The 17686-nt window shown below is 35.2% G+C and overlaps 1 protein-coding gene across 2 annotated transcripts in view; it reads left to right on the top strand.

Moving 5' to 3' along the window:
- Positions 1-17686, top strand: part of LOC131160115 (kinesin-like protein KIN-14B) — a 68998-nt gene that overhangs the window by 34211 nt on the left and 17101 nt on the right. For both annotated transcript variants that reach the window (XM_058115467.1, XM_058115459.1), the window contains exons 14-16: positions 3121-3192; positions 16152-16201; positions 16330-16549. In XM_058115467.1, coding sequence (XP_057971450.1) covers positions 3121-3192; positions 16152-16201; positions 16330-16549 — 342 coding nt within the window. The remainder of the gene's footprint in view (positions 1-3120; positions 3193-16151; positions 16202-16329; positions 16550-17686) is intronic.

Here is a 17686-nt window from a genome sequence, read left to right as displayed (position 1 = left end):
GTTAGTAAGACATCTGATTGCATAGTTTAAGATGATAGCAGTGACTTTATTTTTTTCCTATGATGTATGATGTGTGAAAATGATATTTAACAATATATACCAAAATTGTTATGAAAATAAAAACTGTGCTAATTATGTTATTAGGGTATCTCAAACTCTTATGAAAATTGTTTGGATCTTAATATTCCTTATGGAAGAGCTGCACCAAAATGCTACACAAATTATGATCTTGTCAAGCCCTTCCAATGATAATCCTACTCCACATGAGCTGTGTAGGAATCTCATAATAAATATCAATTATGAGCAAATCTGGTTGCTGTTCTATCAGTGCAGAAATTTGTGCTTAGAAGCCTGCCAAAACAATTCATTTTGGCAATCAACTTTGAGCTGGTTCCTGCAATATTGGCAAGCTGAATTTTGGGTTAAACAACTGTCCATTAGTTTTCCAGACAGTCTTATGGTTGCATGTCTATTACTTAAATCCAAGGGGCGCTGTTGCGGGGGGTGCACCTCCCTTTGCCTATAGCATTGAAACCCACTAGTACCATCAGCAATTCTCAGTTGAAACCAAATCCCTGTACGTCAAGGAAAGGGATGAGGAACAATGAAAAGTAGGCACAAACATCACTGCCATGGTGCAGGCCTTTTCCCTCCTTCACTGTCTTGACTTTTGGTTCCAAAGCTCTATCTCAATGTGTCTTGGATTTGCCCATTGCCCATAGAAAAGGTACCCGAACTTGTAATTAGCTGTCCTTGGTTGCTTATCCTATTGTTCATTATGTTTTAATTTTTCACCTTGCTATTACTAATTTACTTTAGTTTTTTTTACCTTGTTATTTCCTCGGTTTCTATTCCTTTATGATATGTTGAAGCGCTTGCTAGCCCTAATTTGAAGCATGCAATGGATGAAGAAATGGAAACCTTGTCCACTGAAGTGACATGGTACTTGGTTGATCTTCCTGCTCTTAAGGAGTTGATTAGGTGCCATATTTTGTCGGGACGATTTATTGAATGACTGAAGTCTTGATTGGTTGTCAAATGGTACACCCAAACATATGGTGGTGATTATTTTGAGAGCCCCTCTCCGGTTGCTTAGCTAAATTGTGTTTGTATGTCGATTTCATTGGCAGTTAATTGAGATTGGCCCTTAGACCATGTGAAGAATGCCCGTACGGGGACCTGCAAGAACAGGTGTACATAAAACTACTTCTTGGGTATATTGCTTAAGGGGAGAGTGTTAAGGTATGTAGGTTGCATAAGACCATTTATGGTCTTAAGCAGTCTCCTCGAGCTTGATTGGCTGAATTTAGTATGGTGGTCTCTACATTTGGTTTTATTTTGTGCTACACTAGTCATCGATCTTCGCATGTCAAAAGGATACATGTGGTACTTTCAGTAGTTTATGCTAATGATCATCGCTGGTAGTGACAAGAGTGGGATTGTAGATGCCAAATACCAAATTTTCAAATTAGGCTACTCCATGTTACTTTCTTGGCATTGAGATTGTACGATTTAAGGAAGGGTTGAACCTATCTTAAATCTTGGACTTGCTAAATGAGACTAGTAAGTTGGAGAGCTAAATTAGTTGATAATCCTACAGATCACAGCATGGAGTTGTCTAGGGATGTTGGACTAAATTTGGACGAGCATTGATTTAAGCATTTGGTTGGCAAGATGATCTTCTCGACTATTGTTGCTATACTTGACATATCATTTGCTGTGGCAGTGGTGAGTCTGTTTATGGAAAATCTCAAGTACCTACACTAGGATGCTGTTTGTAAGAATTTTGTGGTATCTCAAAAACTATAATCTAATAAAAATTGCGAGATCTTGGGGTACTCTAATACAGATTAGGTTGCTTCAGTTGAAGATGAAGGTCAATTACTAAATATTTACATTTGTGGGTGGTAATCTTGTTACATGGAGTAGTGTATAAAACAAACTAGGTCTAGTGCTGAAGTAGAATACTAAGCTATGGCAGTGGCTCATAGTGTTAGTGAGCTTGTGTCGTTGGTGTCTCCTTTGTAAGTCTATAGATATGTTTTGTAATAATCAAGCTGCTATTTATGTTGCTAGCAACTTTCACCTGAGGAGTATTGAGGCTGAGAATCATTTTGTGAGGGATGCCGTGTTGAAGAAGGTTGTGAGCACTGCATTTTTCTGTGGATAATTATGATTTTGACAAAAGATTTATTTAATCCCATGTTGTCTAATTGTTATAACAAGTAGGGTTAGGTGATATCTGGTCATTTATTTAATCCCATGCTGTCTAATTGTTATAACAAGTTGGGGTTAGGTGATATCTGGTCGCCTTTGTCTCAAGGGCGAGTTTTTTTAATAACATAAGAAGAAATTTCATTGATAAGAGAAGAATTTAGAAAAAGGAGAAATAGACTTTTCCCATAAAAAATTTGGAAGAATCCAGAAAAATAAACTAATAAAAAAAATTAAAAATTGGAAAAAAGATCAGATCAAAATATTTTTCCATTCTCGCTGAACCTCCAGAAAGCTAACTTCCTTGAAGCTTCCTAAGCCAACACACCATAAAGAGGCCAGGTATTGATTATTCTCCCGGACCAGCTGCCAGTTCAATTTTCTTCCTAAAAAAATCCGTGCATTATGCTCCAGCCATATTCCCCACAACACTGTGAAGATGTTGCATTTCCAATGTGCAGCCCTCTCCTTCCTACTTCCAAAGCCCTCAAAATAAGTGGACAGCTTCCCCTCCACCGATGCTGGGCAAACCCAAGTTTCTCCCAACACCAAATAATTTATTTGAGATTCTCCAAGCATAATCACAGTATAAATTGAGATGCATTTTCAGAATACACAAGGGTGTTGTTGGGAGAGAATAGTTATTGTAGTAATTAGGTGGTGTGAGTGGGGATATTTTTGTGTGTCATGTACTGATAGGAGCTTACATCGTAAATTTCAAGGGACTATCTACTAGTCTTCTCCCACTATTCTGGTCTACTATTTTTCTTCCTCTCTAACCCTAAGTGCTGTATTTTCTTCATTGAAACTTCAATTTATTTAAGATGTGCGAAGGTTGTTGTTGTTGATGTTATTTATTATTACTATTGCTTATTTCATTCAATTGACTTTTGTTTACTTGTGCAGAGGTTGCATGAAGAAAATGAGAAATTGTTTGATCGGTTAACTGAAAAAGCAACCTCGGCTGGATCACCCCAGGTTGTTTGTTCATTAGTATAAACACTGTCATGTCAACTTTCGATATTAGTATTCTTGTTTCCAGGTCTATCACTCCTTATTCTTGTTTAGGGACTATTACTTCTTACATGTCAATTATCTACTTGTTTTCTTTTAATTATGTTTGATTATTTTTCATATTATGTCTTATGTTTCTGTTACTCAATCCATCATATTGTTCTTGGTTTATGCATGTCAATAGAAGCTGCATATAAATATGCTCTAGATATTGTTGACAGTATTCTTTTTTTTTTTTTTTCCCTGGATCATTTGTGTCTTCCAGAGTGAAATGTATGCCAAATCATATTTTATGTTTTTGGCTCTATTCAATTTGAAATTTTCAATCTAAGAATTTCTCACCCCTCACTTGTCATATTTTGGTTTCATTTTGATAATAAGGTGACAGCTATTATGTGAGATTCAAGTCTCCACTGGAGATTTCTGGGGCATGATTTTCTTGGAAGAATTCCAAAACAAATTTTATTCTCTGTTAAGTAGATGATTTTAGCTCATCATTTTTTGAAGAGATATTATTTTTGAGCTTCTAAAACTTTTCATAATGTTTTTGGCGATCTTTTCTTTAGTGAAGAAAAGGAAATTTATTTTCATTTTTTTGATACAAAAAAGAGAGATTTCATTAAAGAAGAAAGAATGTACAAAAAGAAGAATAATACATTTTTTATGAAGAAAGAAAACCAAAAAGAAAAAAAGCTACAGTCAAAATTTCAACTCCTTCCATTCTTGTAATGGGTCTGAAAATCACTCTCCTTCAAAACAGTCAGCTGCAGAAGGCTAAAGGGAAGCCAAAAGGTGCATCATCTTCTTCCCCATAAAAATATGTGCATTCATTTTTGGACCAAATTCCCTACAAAACTGCTAAAACCCCATACCTTCACAAAGCCAAGCCATCTCTACTCTTACCAAAAACTGCAAGTAAATGGCCAACAAATCTTCCACCTACTCTTGACAAATCCAATTCTCTCTAAATAGACCAAGTGACAACTTATTCCAAACCCTATAAGAGAAAGAGTAATGAAAAAAAGGGGAAAAAAAATAAAAAATAAAGAGGATAAGAATCTGATTTGAACCGTCGAAACATTAAGTACACAAATTCGGAGATAAAACCCTCAAAGGCCTGCTACTCTGCAAGTGTTAACTCTGTCAAGAGCAACCAGCCAAAAAAAAAGTTTAATATTTGGGGGACTTTGGTCTTCCAAAATGCTCTAATAAATTAAAAAAACATTTACAAGAGTGGTGTTCTTGACTTCTTTTGGGGCTCATTCTTTTAGTTGTTTGTTTTACAGTTGTATTGTTATTTAGGACTTCTTGTCCTCTTCTCTTGTACCATATTTTCACACACAGCCGGTCCTAAGCCCGGGTAAAGGAGGAGGGTTGCGTTAGGTAGCTAACAGCCAGCGTAAAATTTGTTAGATCACTATGATATGAATCCTTACCAAATATTTGCTGGGGCCATCCCTTACGATGTAGCGAAAAGTGGGTGAAGGTGGGCTAGGTCGTCGCCTCGAAGCAATGCGCCGTGTCGGAACCCGGGTACGATGTCAAATATGCGAGGGTTCCTGCATCATTCTGGACGTGGGCAGGTAAAAATGTTAGTTCGGGAAACTAGGATTAGATTAGCAACTTGGAATATAGGGACACTTACGGGCAAAAACATGGAAATTGTGGATACAATCAGAAGAAGAATTAATATAATTTGCCTTTAAGAAACTAAGTGGGTGGGGGAGAAAGCTAGAGAAACTGATAAATCAGGATTTAAACTTTGGTACATTGGAAAAGAAAAAAATAAGAATGGAGTAGACATTATTATAGACAAAAACTTAAAAGATAGTGTTGTGGATGTAACTAGAGTAGTTGATAGAATTATAAAAATCAAGATGGTATTAGGACAAGAGATACTAAATATCATTAGTGCTTATGCTCCTCACGTCGGCTTAGCAAAAAATCTTAAGAGACAATTTTGGGAAGATATGGATCGGATTATACAAGGCATACCAGGGACTGAGAAAATATTTATAGGAGGAGATCTGAACGGACACATTGGAAGAGATAATAAAAATTATGAGAGGATACATATAGGATATGGATATGGAGACAAAAATGAGTCTGGGGAGATGATCTTAGATTTCGCTATGTCATATGATTTTAGTATAATGAATACTTGCTTTAAGAAGATAGAAGAATACTTAACAACCTTTAAAAGTAGACAAAATAGAAGTCAAATAGATTTTTTTTTAACTAGGAGGGTAGATCGTTTATCATGCAAGGATTGTAAAGTTATTCCAGGTGAAAGACTAACCACACAACATAAAGTCTTAGTGTTACATATATGTATTAAAGAATGGAAGAAAAAGGATAAATAAACCAGTGTAAGAGAACTAGATGGTGGAACCTAAAAAGAGAAAATATAATCAAATTTAAAGATAAAATGATCAAAGATGGTGATTGGACCATAGAGGATGGGGTAGATACATACTTTTTGGAATAGATTAGCTACCTCTATTAAAAAGATAGCAAAAGAGATTTTAGGTGAATCAAGGGGAAGATTCTTGAATAGCAAAGAGAGTTGGTGGTGGGATAAAGGTGTACAAAAAATCATAAAGGCAAAAAGAATTTGGTATAAAACATGCAAAAATGTAGAAACAGAAATAACTTTGACAAATATAGGGAGGCAAAAAAAGTTGCAAAAAAGGTCGTTAGTGAAGCTAAATATAGATCATTTAATAGTTTGTATGATAGATTAGGTACAAAAGAAGGGGAAAGAGATATATTTAAACTTGCTAAAGTTAGAGAAAGGAAGAGCAAGGACTTAGGAAATGTAAAATGTATAAAAAGTGAGGATGATATTGTCTTGGTTAAGGACGAAGACACTAAAGAAAGATGGTGAAGTTACTTTAGTAAGTTGTTTAATGAAAACCAAATAGAAGGCTTAAACTTAGAATTGTCAAATTAGGAAAAGACAAAATATAAGATTTATTCGCAAAATTTGAGTTAACGAAGTTAAGTTTGCACTAAAAGAGATGAAAAATGGGAAGACTATGGGACCAGATAACGTCCCAATTGAAGTTTGGAAATGCTTAGGTGATAACGGAATTATTTGGTTAATTAATTTATTTAATACTATTGTAAAAACTAAGAAAATGTCAGATGAATGGAGGAAAAACACTTTAATACCTATATACAAAAATAAAGGAGATATTCAAAATTGTAATAACTATCGTGGAATTAAACTTATAAGTCATACGATGAAACTATGGGAAAGGGTAGTTGAACAAAGATTAAGGTTAGAAACAAAGATCTCAGAAAATTAATTTGGTTTTATGCCTGGGAGATCTACCATAGAAGTTATTTAACTTTTAAGAAGATTAATGGAAAAGTTTAGGGAAAAGAAGAGTGGGTTTTAGAAAAAAAAGGTGTATGTAGTAGGCATACCCAAGGGCTTAAATTTTGATTTCGACGGTCTGAATTTACGGAAATTTCGATAGAAATTTCGATTTCGATTTCGATTTAAAGAAATTACGGAAATTTATAGTGAATGATGGAAATTTATAATAAAACTTTAGAAAATATTAGAATAGATGATTATGCTTAATATGGTATCAAAATACATTAAAAAAAATGCATATATGACAAGTTTTTAGTGTGTAGGATATTAAACTGCATATCGCGAAACAAACTATGAACTGAAGAACATTCAAATGATTATTAATTTTTAAAGTTATTCCTTTATTGATTTTAGGCAACAAATTATCATTTAAACAACTACATTGTCAATAAAAATTGTACATTTAATGATCTAATACCACATGGACTTCCTTGGTGGCTCAAAGTCATCTCTCCTATCCCTATCATTAGGATTTCGAGATGACATATATTGTTTACAATAATCACTCCATGTCATATAATTTCCAAAATATTGAGTATAGGTGTACATGTGTTGTTCATACTCCTTCGTAGTCATTTGGTTCATGGCAGTTTCTACTTGACCAGAAGATCTTCGTGTACTAGGATGTCTTCTTGCAGGTTTTACTTGTTGTGTATTTCCATAGGATTGTTTTGCGTTTGCATGCTGGTCATACCCATATTCTTGGCTTGTTTGTCCATACCCATGGGCATGTGGTTGCCAATTTCCATATTGTTGTGCTTGCTCATTTGCATATGAAAACGGTTGGCCATATGTAGATTGTGAGGAGCTGTTCTGTATAGATTCATAACCATTATAACTATTAGAGTCGTGCTCTGTTCCTATACTCATAGATCCCATACTAAGGGAAGAGGTATCCTCTTCTATTTGATGCATCTTCCCTTTTTTCTTTCTATGACTGTACTGCCTATCAACTGGACGTGTTTCTCTTTGTGGACCCTCATCTTTAGTTGGGAAGGACGTGTATATTTCACTTCTGGTCTATAATCCTGCCATCCTTCATTTCCTCCATAGTCCCCACCATCACCACCTTGCCCACTGCTACCGCCGGGGTTAGATCCGTCACCACCAGCATCATCGTCGTCATTATCATCATCACCACCAGAGGGCATAGTGGATGAAGTTCCATATCTAGACCCAAGATTCATTTGTGAGTCATTACTACTAGATATTACTTCTTCTACCATCACTTGATTAACATCAATGCCAAAGTCATCTCGTGGATGCTTGGCCATTTGTGGATGGGGACTTTCGTCTCGTTCATCAAGATGGGATGGCCTAATCCACTGAAAAAGTGGATACTCATCCTCATCACCCAATTCAACTGATATATCAAGAAGGTCCAGGGGATCTTGTTTAGCCACTTTGTCCATTTCGGCCTCCATATCTTTTATTCGAAGCTTCATGTTGTAATAACAAAAAACAAGCTGCTGAAGTCTAGTGTAGGCTAGTCTATTTCTTTGCTTTGTGTGAATGAGTGCAAATGTGCTCCGATTTCGTTCACAAGCTGATGAAGATATGGTTTGTGACAAAATGCGCAATGCTAGCTTTCTTAGGATTGGAGCACTTGATCCATACATCATCCCCCAATTAGCTATGCAAGATATTTTAAGAACACAAGTTAGTACTTAGTAGATTGTACTTGAAGTTTGTAACTTTGTATTGTACATTTATATATAAATACTTACTAGGTGTCATGGTTGCCCTAGCTGCTTTAGCAGCTGCTTCTCCAAAGCTTTTTTTAGCATCTCTAAATAAAATAATCTAAAAAAATAAATTGTTATTGAATAATTAAACATGGATTAAGACTTATTTTATTTTAAAAATATACCTCATTTCCAATTTGATCCAAGCTCGAGGAATGTGGCTCAAGGGTGTTAAAAACTTTGTGAACTACATCAAGAAAATAAGGATCTTCCCCAACACCTTCTTTGTATTGACATTTTGGATTTAAAAAAAAATAAGCTGTCAATCAAATAAAGTAAAATATAAATATGTAATAAGTATTTTGATATATGAATTTCTTGAAATTTATAAATATTTTATACCTGCTGCATGAAGAGGATGTTCAAGGGTTCTTTCCCACCGGTCATTGATTACTTTGAGAACCCATCTTGCACTTCTTGCACCTACTTCATCACCCTTATTGCTTCAAATACAACTCCTAATGTTGGCCACACTTCACTATCGACTGTACGCAATACTCAATATATAGGCTCATAAATGTTGCAAACTTTTGCCACTCTATACCAAAATTGATGGTTAAGAACTGTGCTTTCAATATCTCTACCCATTTTTGTTCAACTAAGAGCATGCTCAGCCCATTCATCATATGTGAATAGAGATTTTAAACCTACTTGTTTTTTTTTTTTTGTAGGCTATCAAGGGCAATGTAGTTTGTAGCAAATTGTGTGGCCGGACACACAATATCCCTTTGACAGTGCTCCCTCATTTTAGCAAGCAACCATCCATGATTATATATAAAATTAGTGATCTGTCTCCCCTGCAAGATCGCTATGCTTATTGTCTCTCTTTTTCCGATCTCTTAAAAAATGAGATCAATACAATGGGCGGCGCAAGGAGTCCAATACAAGTTGAATCTTTTCATTAATTTTAGACCCGCTTTCTTGTAGACACTGCCATTATCGGTCACCACTTGGACAATATGTTGCTTTCCTACCTCTTGCACAACATGTTTTAATAGGGAATATATGTATTCATGGTCTTTCATTTTATCAAAAGCATCTACCGACTTTAGAAAAATTGTGCTTCCTTTTGAGTAGATCATGAAATTTATGATGGATAATTTTGTAGGGCCTGTCCATCCATCACATATTACAGTACAACCATACGTAGCCTACTTTTTCTTCACTTCTTCTACGTGATCTTCCATTTCTTTTATCTCTAAATCAAGGTATTTTTTTTTTCTGATTTCATAGGGTGTCAGTGGATTGACTCTCGTTCCAACTGATTGACAACCCCATACCATGTTATTAAAATGAGGTGATTTTGCCTTCTCAGGTGGAACATTATCATATATAAAAATTTTTGAAATCAACCTATTCATTTCTTCTTTTATTTTACCTCATTTGAATAAATTTTTCAAACTTTTTTATTTTGCTGCGTTTGACTTGTAATATTGAGAAAACTTTGAAATATATGGCTCTGTTTTTAGCTCTCTCACACTTTGAGATCCCCTCATCGGAGGTCGCCCTCCACTACTATCAGCCCCTGAACTACCTCCTTATTGGCTACCTGCAAACCTATGAGATTGGTCTCTTTCCCGTTCCGTCTGTTTCAAAGCATAGAATGCTTGACGATATGCAGACCTTTCATAGGAATAAATATCAGGCGCGTATGCGATATTGTCAACATCATCATCTTCATCAATTTGTTGTGGTTGCATCAAGTTCCCACGCAATTCATTTTTTATTTGATCCATTCTTTCTATTTTTTTGGCCTTAGCTGTTGTTTTTCTTTCTAAAACAATTCTCATTTCTTGCTTAACTTTTGGAGGTAATTTGTCGTAGAATTTTATGTTATGCTGCGGGTCATAATTTGCTAAGTGCATTTTTAATCTTGTTGCACCACCACTCTTCATTTGTATTCCGCGGTATTTGTAAACAAATCCATTCTTTACATTGGGCAATCAGGTACCCATGTTCCCATGCTAGATCTTCTTTTCTTCCTTCATACATTTTTGTAGATAATTTTACTTTCCTACAAAGTAACAATGAATCAAAAATTAGGTGTTAAATTAGTCAACAATTTTAAAATAAAATTATTTGAGATGTTTTATTATCAATATAAAATTAATAAATAAGACAAACATTAAAATATTAAATTAAATTTACAAAATTTAATGATAATGTATAAAATTACTAATAAATTATGGAAATTAAATTAGTCAAATAAATGAAAAAATTTAAACTATATTAAGCTAATAAGTACTGTAATTTATTTAATTATTAGGCTATAATGATTAGGTGTTAAATTACTCTCAATTTGTAAAAAAAAAAAAAAAAAAATATTTGGATCTTACTCTACAATTTTAAAATAAAAATATTTAGATGCTAAATAAAGATAAATTAATAACTAAGAAAAATATTAAATTATTAAATTAAAATTACAAAATTAATGAAAATTTAAAAAATTATTATTAAGTAATAAATTTTTAAAATGAATATATTTAAATAAATGAAATAATTTATTAATTTATACTATAATAAGATAATAATAGTAAATTATTCTAATTTTATTTAGTTACTAAACTTACTAGTTATTAAATTATTTTTTACTATACTAATTTATTATTTACTATAATAGCAAAGTAGTATGATTAACTGATTAAAAGGGGTAAATGGGAGAGGAGGGCATAGTCGTAAATATATTGGGGGCAAGGGAGATTTTGAGTAAATAAAAAAACTTTAAACATGTTATTTAAAACATAAACCACAAATTGCCTTTAGTTTTCAGCAGTTTTATTTCATGGAGCTGGCTGCTGCTCGTGGAGGGAGGGGCGACAGTGGACTCTCGACTCTTGTCTCTCATCTCTCTTCTCTCTTCTCTCTTCTCTCGGTTTCTAGCTCGCAGCTCTGTGAGAACCTCAACCGAAAGGAAGATTGCAGGCTTGCAGCGATGGGAGTTCTTGCTGTTGGCTGCGACTGCGAGTGTGCAACAACGATGGAGGTGGAGGGTGTAGCGGTGAAGCCGAAGGCTAGAGGTGGAGGGTGTAGCGGTGAAGCCGAAGGCTAGAGGCAGAGGCTCGATGGGTTAGAGTAGGAGGGGATCCGAAGGCTAGGGATTTTCGGAGTTCGAACTTCGAAGGTGGAGACAGGAGGCAGCAGAAAATTTGGAATCTAGGGTTTTTTTTTTTTTTAAGTTTGAAGATGGAAGAAGAAGAAGGCTTTGAGGTATGTATCCAACTGCTGCATGAAGTTAATTTATAGAAATAAATTATGTAGTGGTAGTGGTGGAATTATTGGGTTGAATGATGAATCTGCAGAGTATCTCTGCAAGATTTTTGCTTTTTTACTGTATACACTCATGGGTTGCACAACGTGCACAATCACGTGGGAAAAACAAAATAAAATCTGAGAATACTTAGAACAGTGCTGAAATTCCTCCCTCCAATTTTTTTTTTCCCCATGATTTCCAGAAAATTTCGGAAGAATAGCTAAAATTTTTTCAAAATTTTGTTTGAAATTTGCTAGAAGCTCAAAATTTCGGTCGAATTTTTTCAAAACCAATCTATCTCTCAATTTCCTTTTGGGACCCTTCGAAATTCGAGATTCAAAATTTTGGTCGAAATTTCGACATTTTGACCGAAATTTAAGTCCTTGAGTATACCAATGTCATTAAGGATAAGGACTATAGATGGAGAAACTAGAGAATTTCCAATCACCATAAGTGTGCATCAAGGATCTGCTTTGAGTCCTTATCTTTTTGCTTTAGTGATGGACCAATGGACTAAGAGTATTCAAGAGGAGGTTCCATGGTGTATGTTCTTTGCTGATGATATTGTATTAATTGACGAAACTAGGGATGGAGTAGAGGCTGAGTTAGAATTATGGAGAGAAGTTTTGGAATCTAGAGGCTTTAGGATAAGTTGAAATAAGACGGAATATATGAAATGTAATTTTAGTAATGATAGGAGGAATATTTGAGACAAAGTTAAACTTGATGATGAAGAAATAAATAGCACTTGTAGATTTCGATACCTTGGATCTATTATGCAAGCTGACGGAGAAATTGAAGATGATGTAATGCATAGAGTTAAAGCAGGTTGGGTCAAATGGAGAAGTGCTTCAAGTGTGCTATGTGATCGTAGAATACCCTTAAAACTGAAAAAGAAGTTTTATAGGATAGTTATAAGACCAGCTATAAGACTAGCTATGCTATATGGATCGGATTGTTGGGTGACAAAGAAACATAATATCCAAAAAGTAAAAGTTGCCGAGATGAGAATGCTTAGATGGATGAGTGGTATAACATTGAAAGATAAATTAAGGAATGAACATATTCGTGGTAAGTTAGGTGTAGCTCCTATAGAAGATAAGATAAGGGAGAGACGACTCAGATGGTATGAACACTTGCAACGTAGGCCACGTAGTGCACTTGTGAGGAAGAGTGACTTAGTTACTGTGGAGGGTAGTAGAAGGGGTAGGGGTAGAACTTAAAATAATTTGAGAGGAGATGGTGAGTAAGGATTTAATATTCTTGAATCTATTAAAAGAAATGGTCCATGATCGCATAAATTGGCCGAAAAAAGATTCATATAGCCGACCCCACTTAGTGGGACTAAGGCTTGGCTTTGTTGTAGGTGTTATAATTTTTTTTTTTCTCGTGTAAAATTTATTAAAACAAAAATTACAAGAGTAAATCTTCGACTGAAGCATCAAAATCCCACGACTGAATGTCTCTCCTATTCAAAGGATGATAGATAGCCCTTTAACAACAATGTTAGCTTAATAATTTACCTATAAGCGTAAGTTGTTAGGTTGTGTGCTGACAATGCATGTGAAGCCTTAACACTTCCTACATGTACACCATGATTGCATGTGGAGAGTTCAACAAATGGTAAATAACATCCATTACAGGAAATGTGATTTTAAGTTTTTGACACCCAAACAATAAATGTGAGCAACAATGCTAGAAGCACAGTACCACGTGGCAACCATGTTTTGATACCATGTTAGATTACTACTTTACCTAAAAGCTTAAGCTGTTAGGTTGTTGGCCAACGTTGTATATTAAGCCTAATAAACAACAGCGAAGGAGAGAGCTCCTCCACCTCCCTATCATTAAACAACATATGAAAATGGAAATTCCAAGAGGTACTATACCCACTAGAGATCAAAAAGGAAGAAATGACATTGTTATGCACCTAGGCAAGACAATGAGACAAGGAAAAGAGATGAAAATTTCCAAAGCATCCACCCAAATGTTTTCCTAAAAGTGAATCTGAATCTGAGACCCATTACTAACATCTTGTTCCCAAATTTGCATCCCACCCATTTACTTGCATGCTAGATTTACTCTTAGTACTTTGTGCCAAAGGGAGTTTTTCCCCTAAAGGAAACGGCCAAAGCCTTTTGCTCATTATAGCTGTGTTTTTTCACAACTGTTTCATTTTTATGTTGGATTTTATTCTATTTGATTTATTTATTTATTTATTTATTTATTTTTGCAATAGAAGTAAACCTGATGTAGCCACATTGACCTTGTTGGGTTCTGAGGCACATAGCATGGGCACATCTATAAGGGGCCTGTGTCTGTCTTATACATTTGTCAGGCATTGACATTCTGCGGTTACTCCTCATAGTCATAACTGTGCACAACATTTTTTTTTTTTAATAGGAATAAAATAAATTAAGTGGAAGGGGAGAGTACGAAGAGGATGATAAATCCTTACTTTGCAAAATAAAAGGAAATATAAAAACTAGTGCAAAAAAAGAAGTAAAAAAACTAGGTTAAAAGGGCCAACCAACCCCACTGAACATGAGAGGAAGCCGGATTATCAGACCTTCCAGAAGGGAACACCCACAGTGAAGCCTAGAACACAATCCTATTCCAAAGAAGATCTAAAGATGAAGCACAATGACAAATAATCTAATTGTTTCTCTCCAACCATATAACCCGAATAATTGCATAAATAACAGACTGCCACAAGATCCACGCCTTCTTCTGTTTCCCACAGCCAACAAAATCTACCAACAAAAATTCCTTCAAAGTCTGAGGATTAATCTAACATTCTCCCATCAAACAAAAAAGCATACTTCATAAACACTGAGCCAGGAAACAATGAAGGAGTAAACGCATATGATCCTCATTATTATCATAACACGAGCGATATATCTTGAGAAAGAGCCATGTATGGCCTATAAACCTGCAAGGCTGCAACATTGTTAGTGTTGGCTCTATTAATAATTGTCATTTAAAAATAAAATAAAATTAGTGTGCCGGGAAAAAAAGTGACACAAATAATAGAAGTGAAGGCAGCTGAAAGACGGTTCAATCAAGGGTAAAAGATTTTGATTTCCCTTGAGGTTTGAGAAAAAGACAAGGACCTCCCCTGAGGTTTCAAAAATCCCAGAGACCTTCCATGAGGTTTCAAAAATTCCATAGACCTAACCTAAGGTTTACCAAAAAGACACAAACCTCCCTTTATATTTGGAAAAAAAGAAATATTTTTCAGGGGTCTAAGTGTCTCAAAATCAAATGTTAAGGAGGTCCATGGAATTTTAAAACCTTGGAGGAGGTCAGTGAGATTTTTAAACCTTAAGGGAGGTCAGTGGGATTTTTAAACCTTAAGGGAGGTCTTATCTTTTTGCCAAACCTCAGGGGAAGTCAGTGTGTTTTGCTCTTCAATTAACCAAGATCCTTCCAAAATCTAACCTCACAACCATCTCCCACTTATATTAGATGCAAGGAAAAACGAAAAGGAGATGCCTGTGTAATGAATTTCCAAGGGCTTCCATGTGTGAGGATTGTGCATACTAAATTTATTTTTGATGACTCTGCCATAAATAATCTGTTTCCAATGCCATAACCACTTACCCACCAAAGCAGTGTTCTTAGACACCAACTTACAAGATCTAATCCTCCATCCTCCTCAGACCTACAAACAATCTCTCAACTCACAAGATGATCCCTCCTTTCACCAATCCCTGACTGAAGAAAATCTCCAATAATTCTCTGTAACTTATTACCAACCCCAACTGGAATCTTGAAGAAGGATAAAAAATACAGGGGATAAGGATATGCCTGAATTAAAGTGATGTGACTACTAGAAGAAAAAATATATCCTTCAACCTATGAAGGTGCTTAGAGACCTTAGCAATCACTTGATCCCAAAATCCCTAGGATACTGCCTAAACGAACTTCTAAATATGTCAAAGGCTACTGGGCTACTGCTGGATCCCACTACCTACAAGAGTAGCAAACCTAGAAGTTTCCTCCGGCCTCAGATTAATTGCAGCTAAACCACACTTAGATAAATTAGTCATTAGACCAGAGACTAACTCAAAAACCCATAAAATGGTGAGATTATTACAGAAAAAACTTCCCATTATTTTTTTGATATTAAATGATTTATAATATACATTAAGATAGAGAAAAGAGAGAATCACATCCTATGAGAGGACAAGAGATTCTCAAAGCATAAAAATCAATAGAGAACAAGAGTAAAACAAGAAAGAAAAAAAGAATCTACAAAACTAAAACTAGCCGACCCAAATTAAAAAAACCCCTCTTTATGCCTTACCCTTTGTAATTAATAGAGCTCTGTAAATGAGAAACAACCACATCATTCCTACATACATAAATGTGACTGCAATAAAAATGTTACTTTTTTGCTATAAAAAAGAATAAATAACTAAATAAATGATCACTTTTTTTTTAGAGAGATTGAGTAGATTTTTTTTTTTTAGAAACTGTGCTTCTTATTGTGTTGTGAGTGGTGGTTCCCACTTTCTAACTTTGATGTGCTTCTTTTCAGGTGTCTAGTCCATCCTCAAAAGGATTGTTGCCAGCTCGAGACATGGGGAGGTATGTGTCCTAGTGTTATTTGATAATGGTTGTAAGTTGTAACTACTTTGTGCTTTCCTTTATTAGTCTCTTAATATTATTGAAGCTGCTGATTAATTTTCCTTTTTTTTTTTTTAACCAATGCACAGGAATGATAGTAACAAGAAAGGGCACTCAACAGACATTAGCCCTTTACCTTTAGTTGCAGATAAGACTGAAGGCACGGTTGCTTTGGTTAAAACTGGTCCTGAAAATGTTAAAACAACCCCTGCAGGAGATTATCTAACTGCTGCCCTTAATGACTTTGATCCTGAACTGTACGATAGTCTTGCTGCCATTTCAGATGGAGCGAACAAGCTTTTGATGCTGGTATGCATACTGCCATTTCTTTGTCGCTCAGTCTGGATGGAACTTGTCTTTCTTTTTCTTTTTTTGATCAGAAAAGAGTAAATAATATTAGCAAGGCATCAAGGGGATGCCCGCCCATGGTACAAAACATCAACCACTCTGTAGAGTGTCACAAACATCAAGGATTACATAATGATCATTAACAATGTTCCGACTAAGCCAGCTGGAGACGCAGCAATCCATTAGTCCTTGCAAGTGTGAAGTGAAGTAGTTGAATGTTTGAAGGCTCTCTTGTTTCTTTGTTTTGAAGCACACCAAAAGATGGTGGGAGGGATGAGGTTCAAAGCCTTTTGCTTTTCCTTGGTGGCTCTGATGCCTTTCCAAGTTCAAATCTCCCCCCCACTTGAATTTGCCGTAACCTACTGCTGTCCTGTCAAGAAAAGAGCCAAATTCCACCAAAGAAAACACCTACTTGTGAGCATAAGCTCTCTTTTCTGCAGATTGTCGAGGGTTAAAATATTTCCACGTACAGACTCCCAAACAAAAAAGGCAACCTTTCAAGGGGCTGCCATCCTCCAAATTTGTATCCTAGGAGAGTTGTTGCAGTTTGTTCCTGTTGATTTTAGAGAAGAATATAATTCTCTTATTCCTTAATGATAAATGTGCGGCCTTTATATAATGGAAGGGAGAAAGATTCCTTTCACTATATTGGGTAACAAGATACTAATTACCACAAAATTAAGAAACTAGCCAAATATAGGAAACTACAAAATAGGAAACAAACTAATACAAAATCAGGAAACTAGCCAAATATAGGAAACTACAAAATGGGAAACAAACTAATGGAGATATCGGTAATTTTACAGAATCTCTTTATTTCTAATTTAACGTAGTCACTAATAATAAGTGATTTCCCTTATAAGTGATTTGGAGATGATGATTGATAAAGACATTTTTGTCACAAGCCAAGCTATAGATGGATGGAAGGTACCTCTTGAGATTACTATTCTCATGCCACGCATCATGCCAAAAGTAAACATTGGCCTCATTCCTCACTTGAAATGTCACAAATTGGAAAAATCATCCCATCTTTTCCTGATGAATTTCCTTACTCCCACTCCATAGGGACCCTTTCTATTGTGAGTTGTCCAATCATTG

The sequence above is a fragment of the Malania oleifera genome, chromosome 1 (genome assembly GCF_029873635.1).
Source record: "Malania oleifera isolate guangnan ecotype guangnan chromosome 1, ASM2987363v1, whole genome shotgun sequence".
Taxonomy (NCBI): Eukaryota; Viridiplantae; Streptophyta; class Magnoliopsida; order Santalales; family Ximeniaceae; genus Malania; species Malania oleifera.
This window is presented reverse-complemented; position numbering and strand designations above follow the sequence as displayed.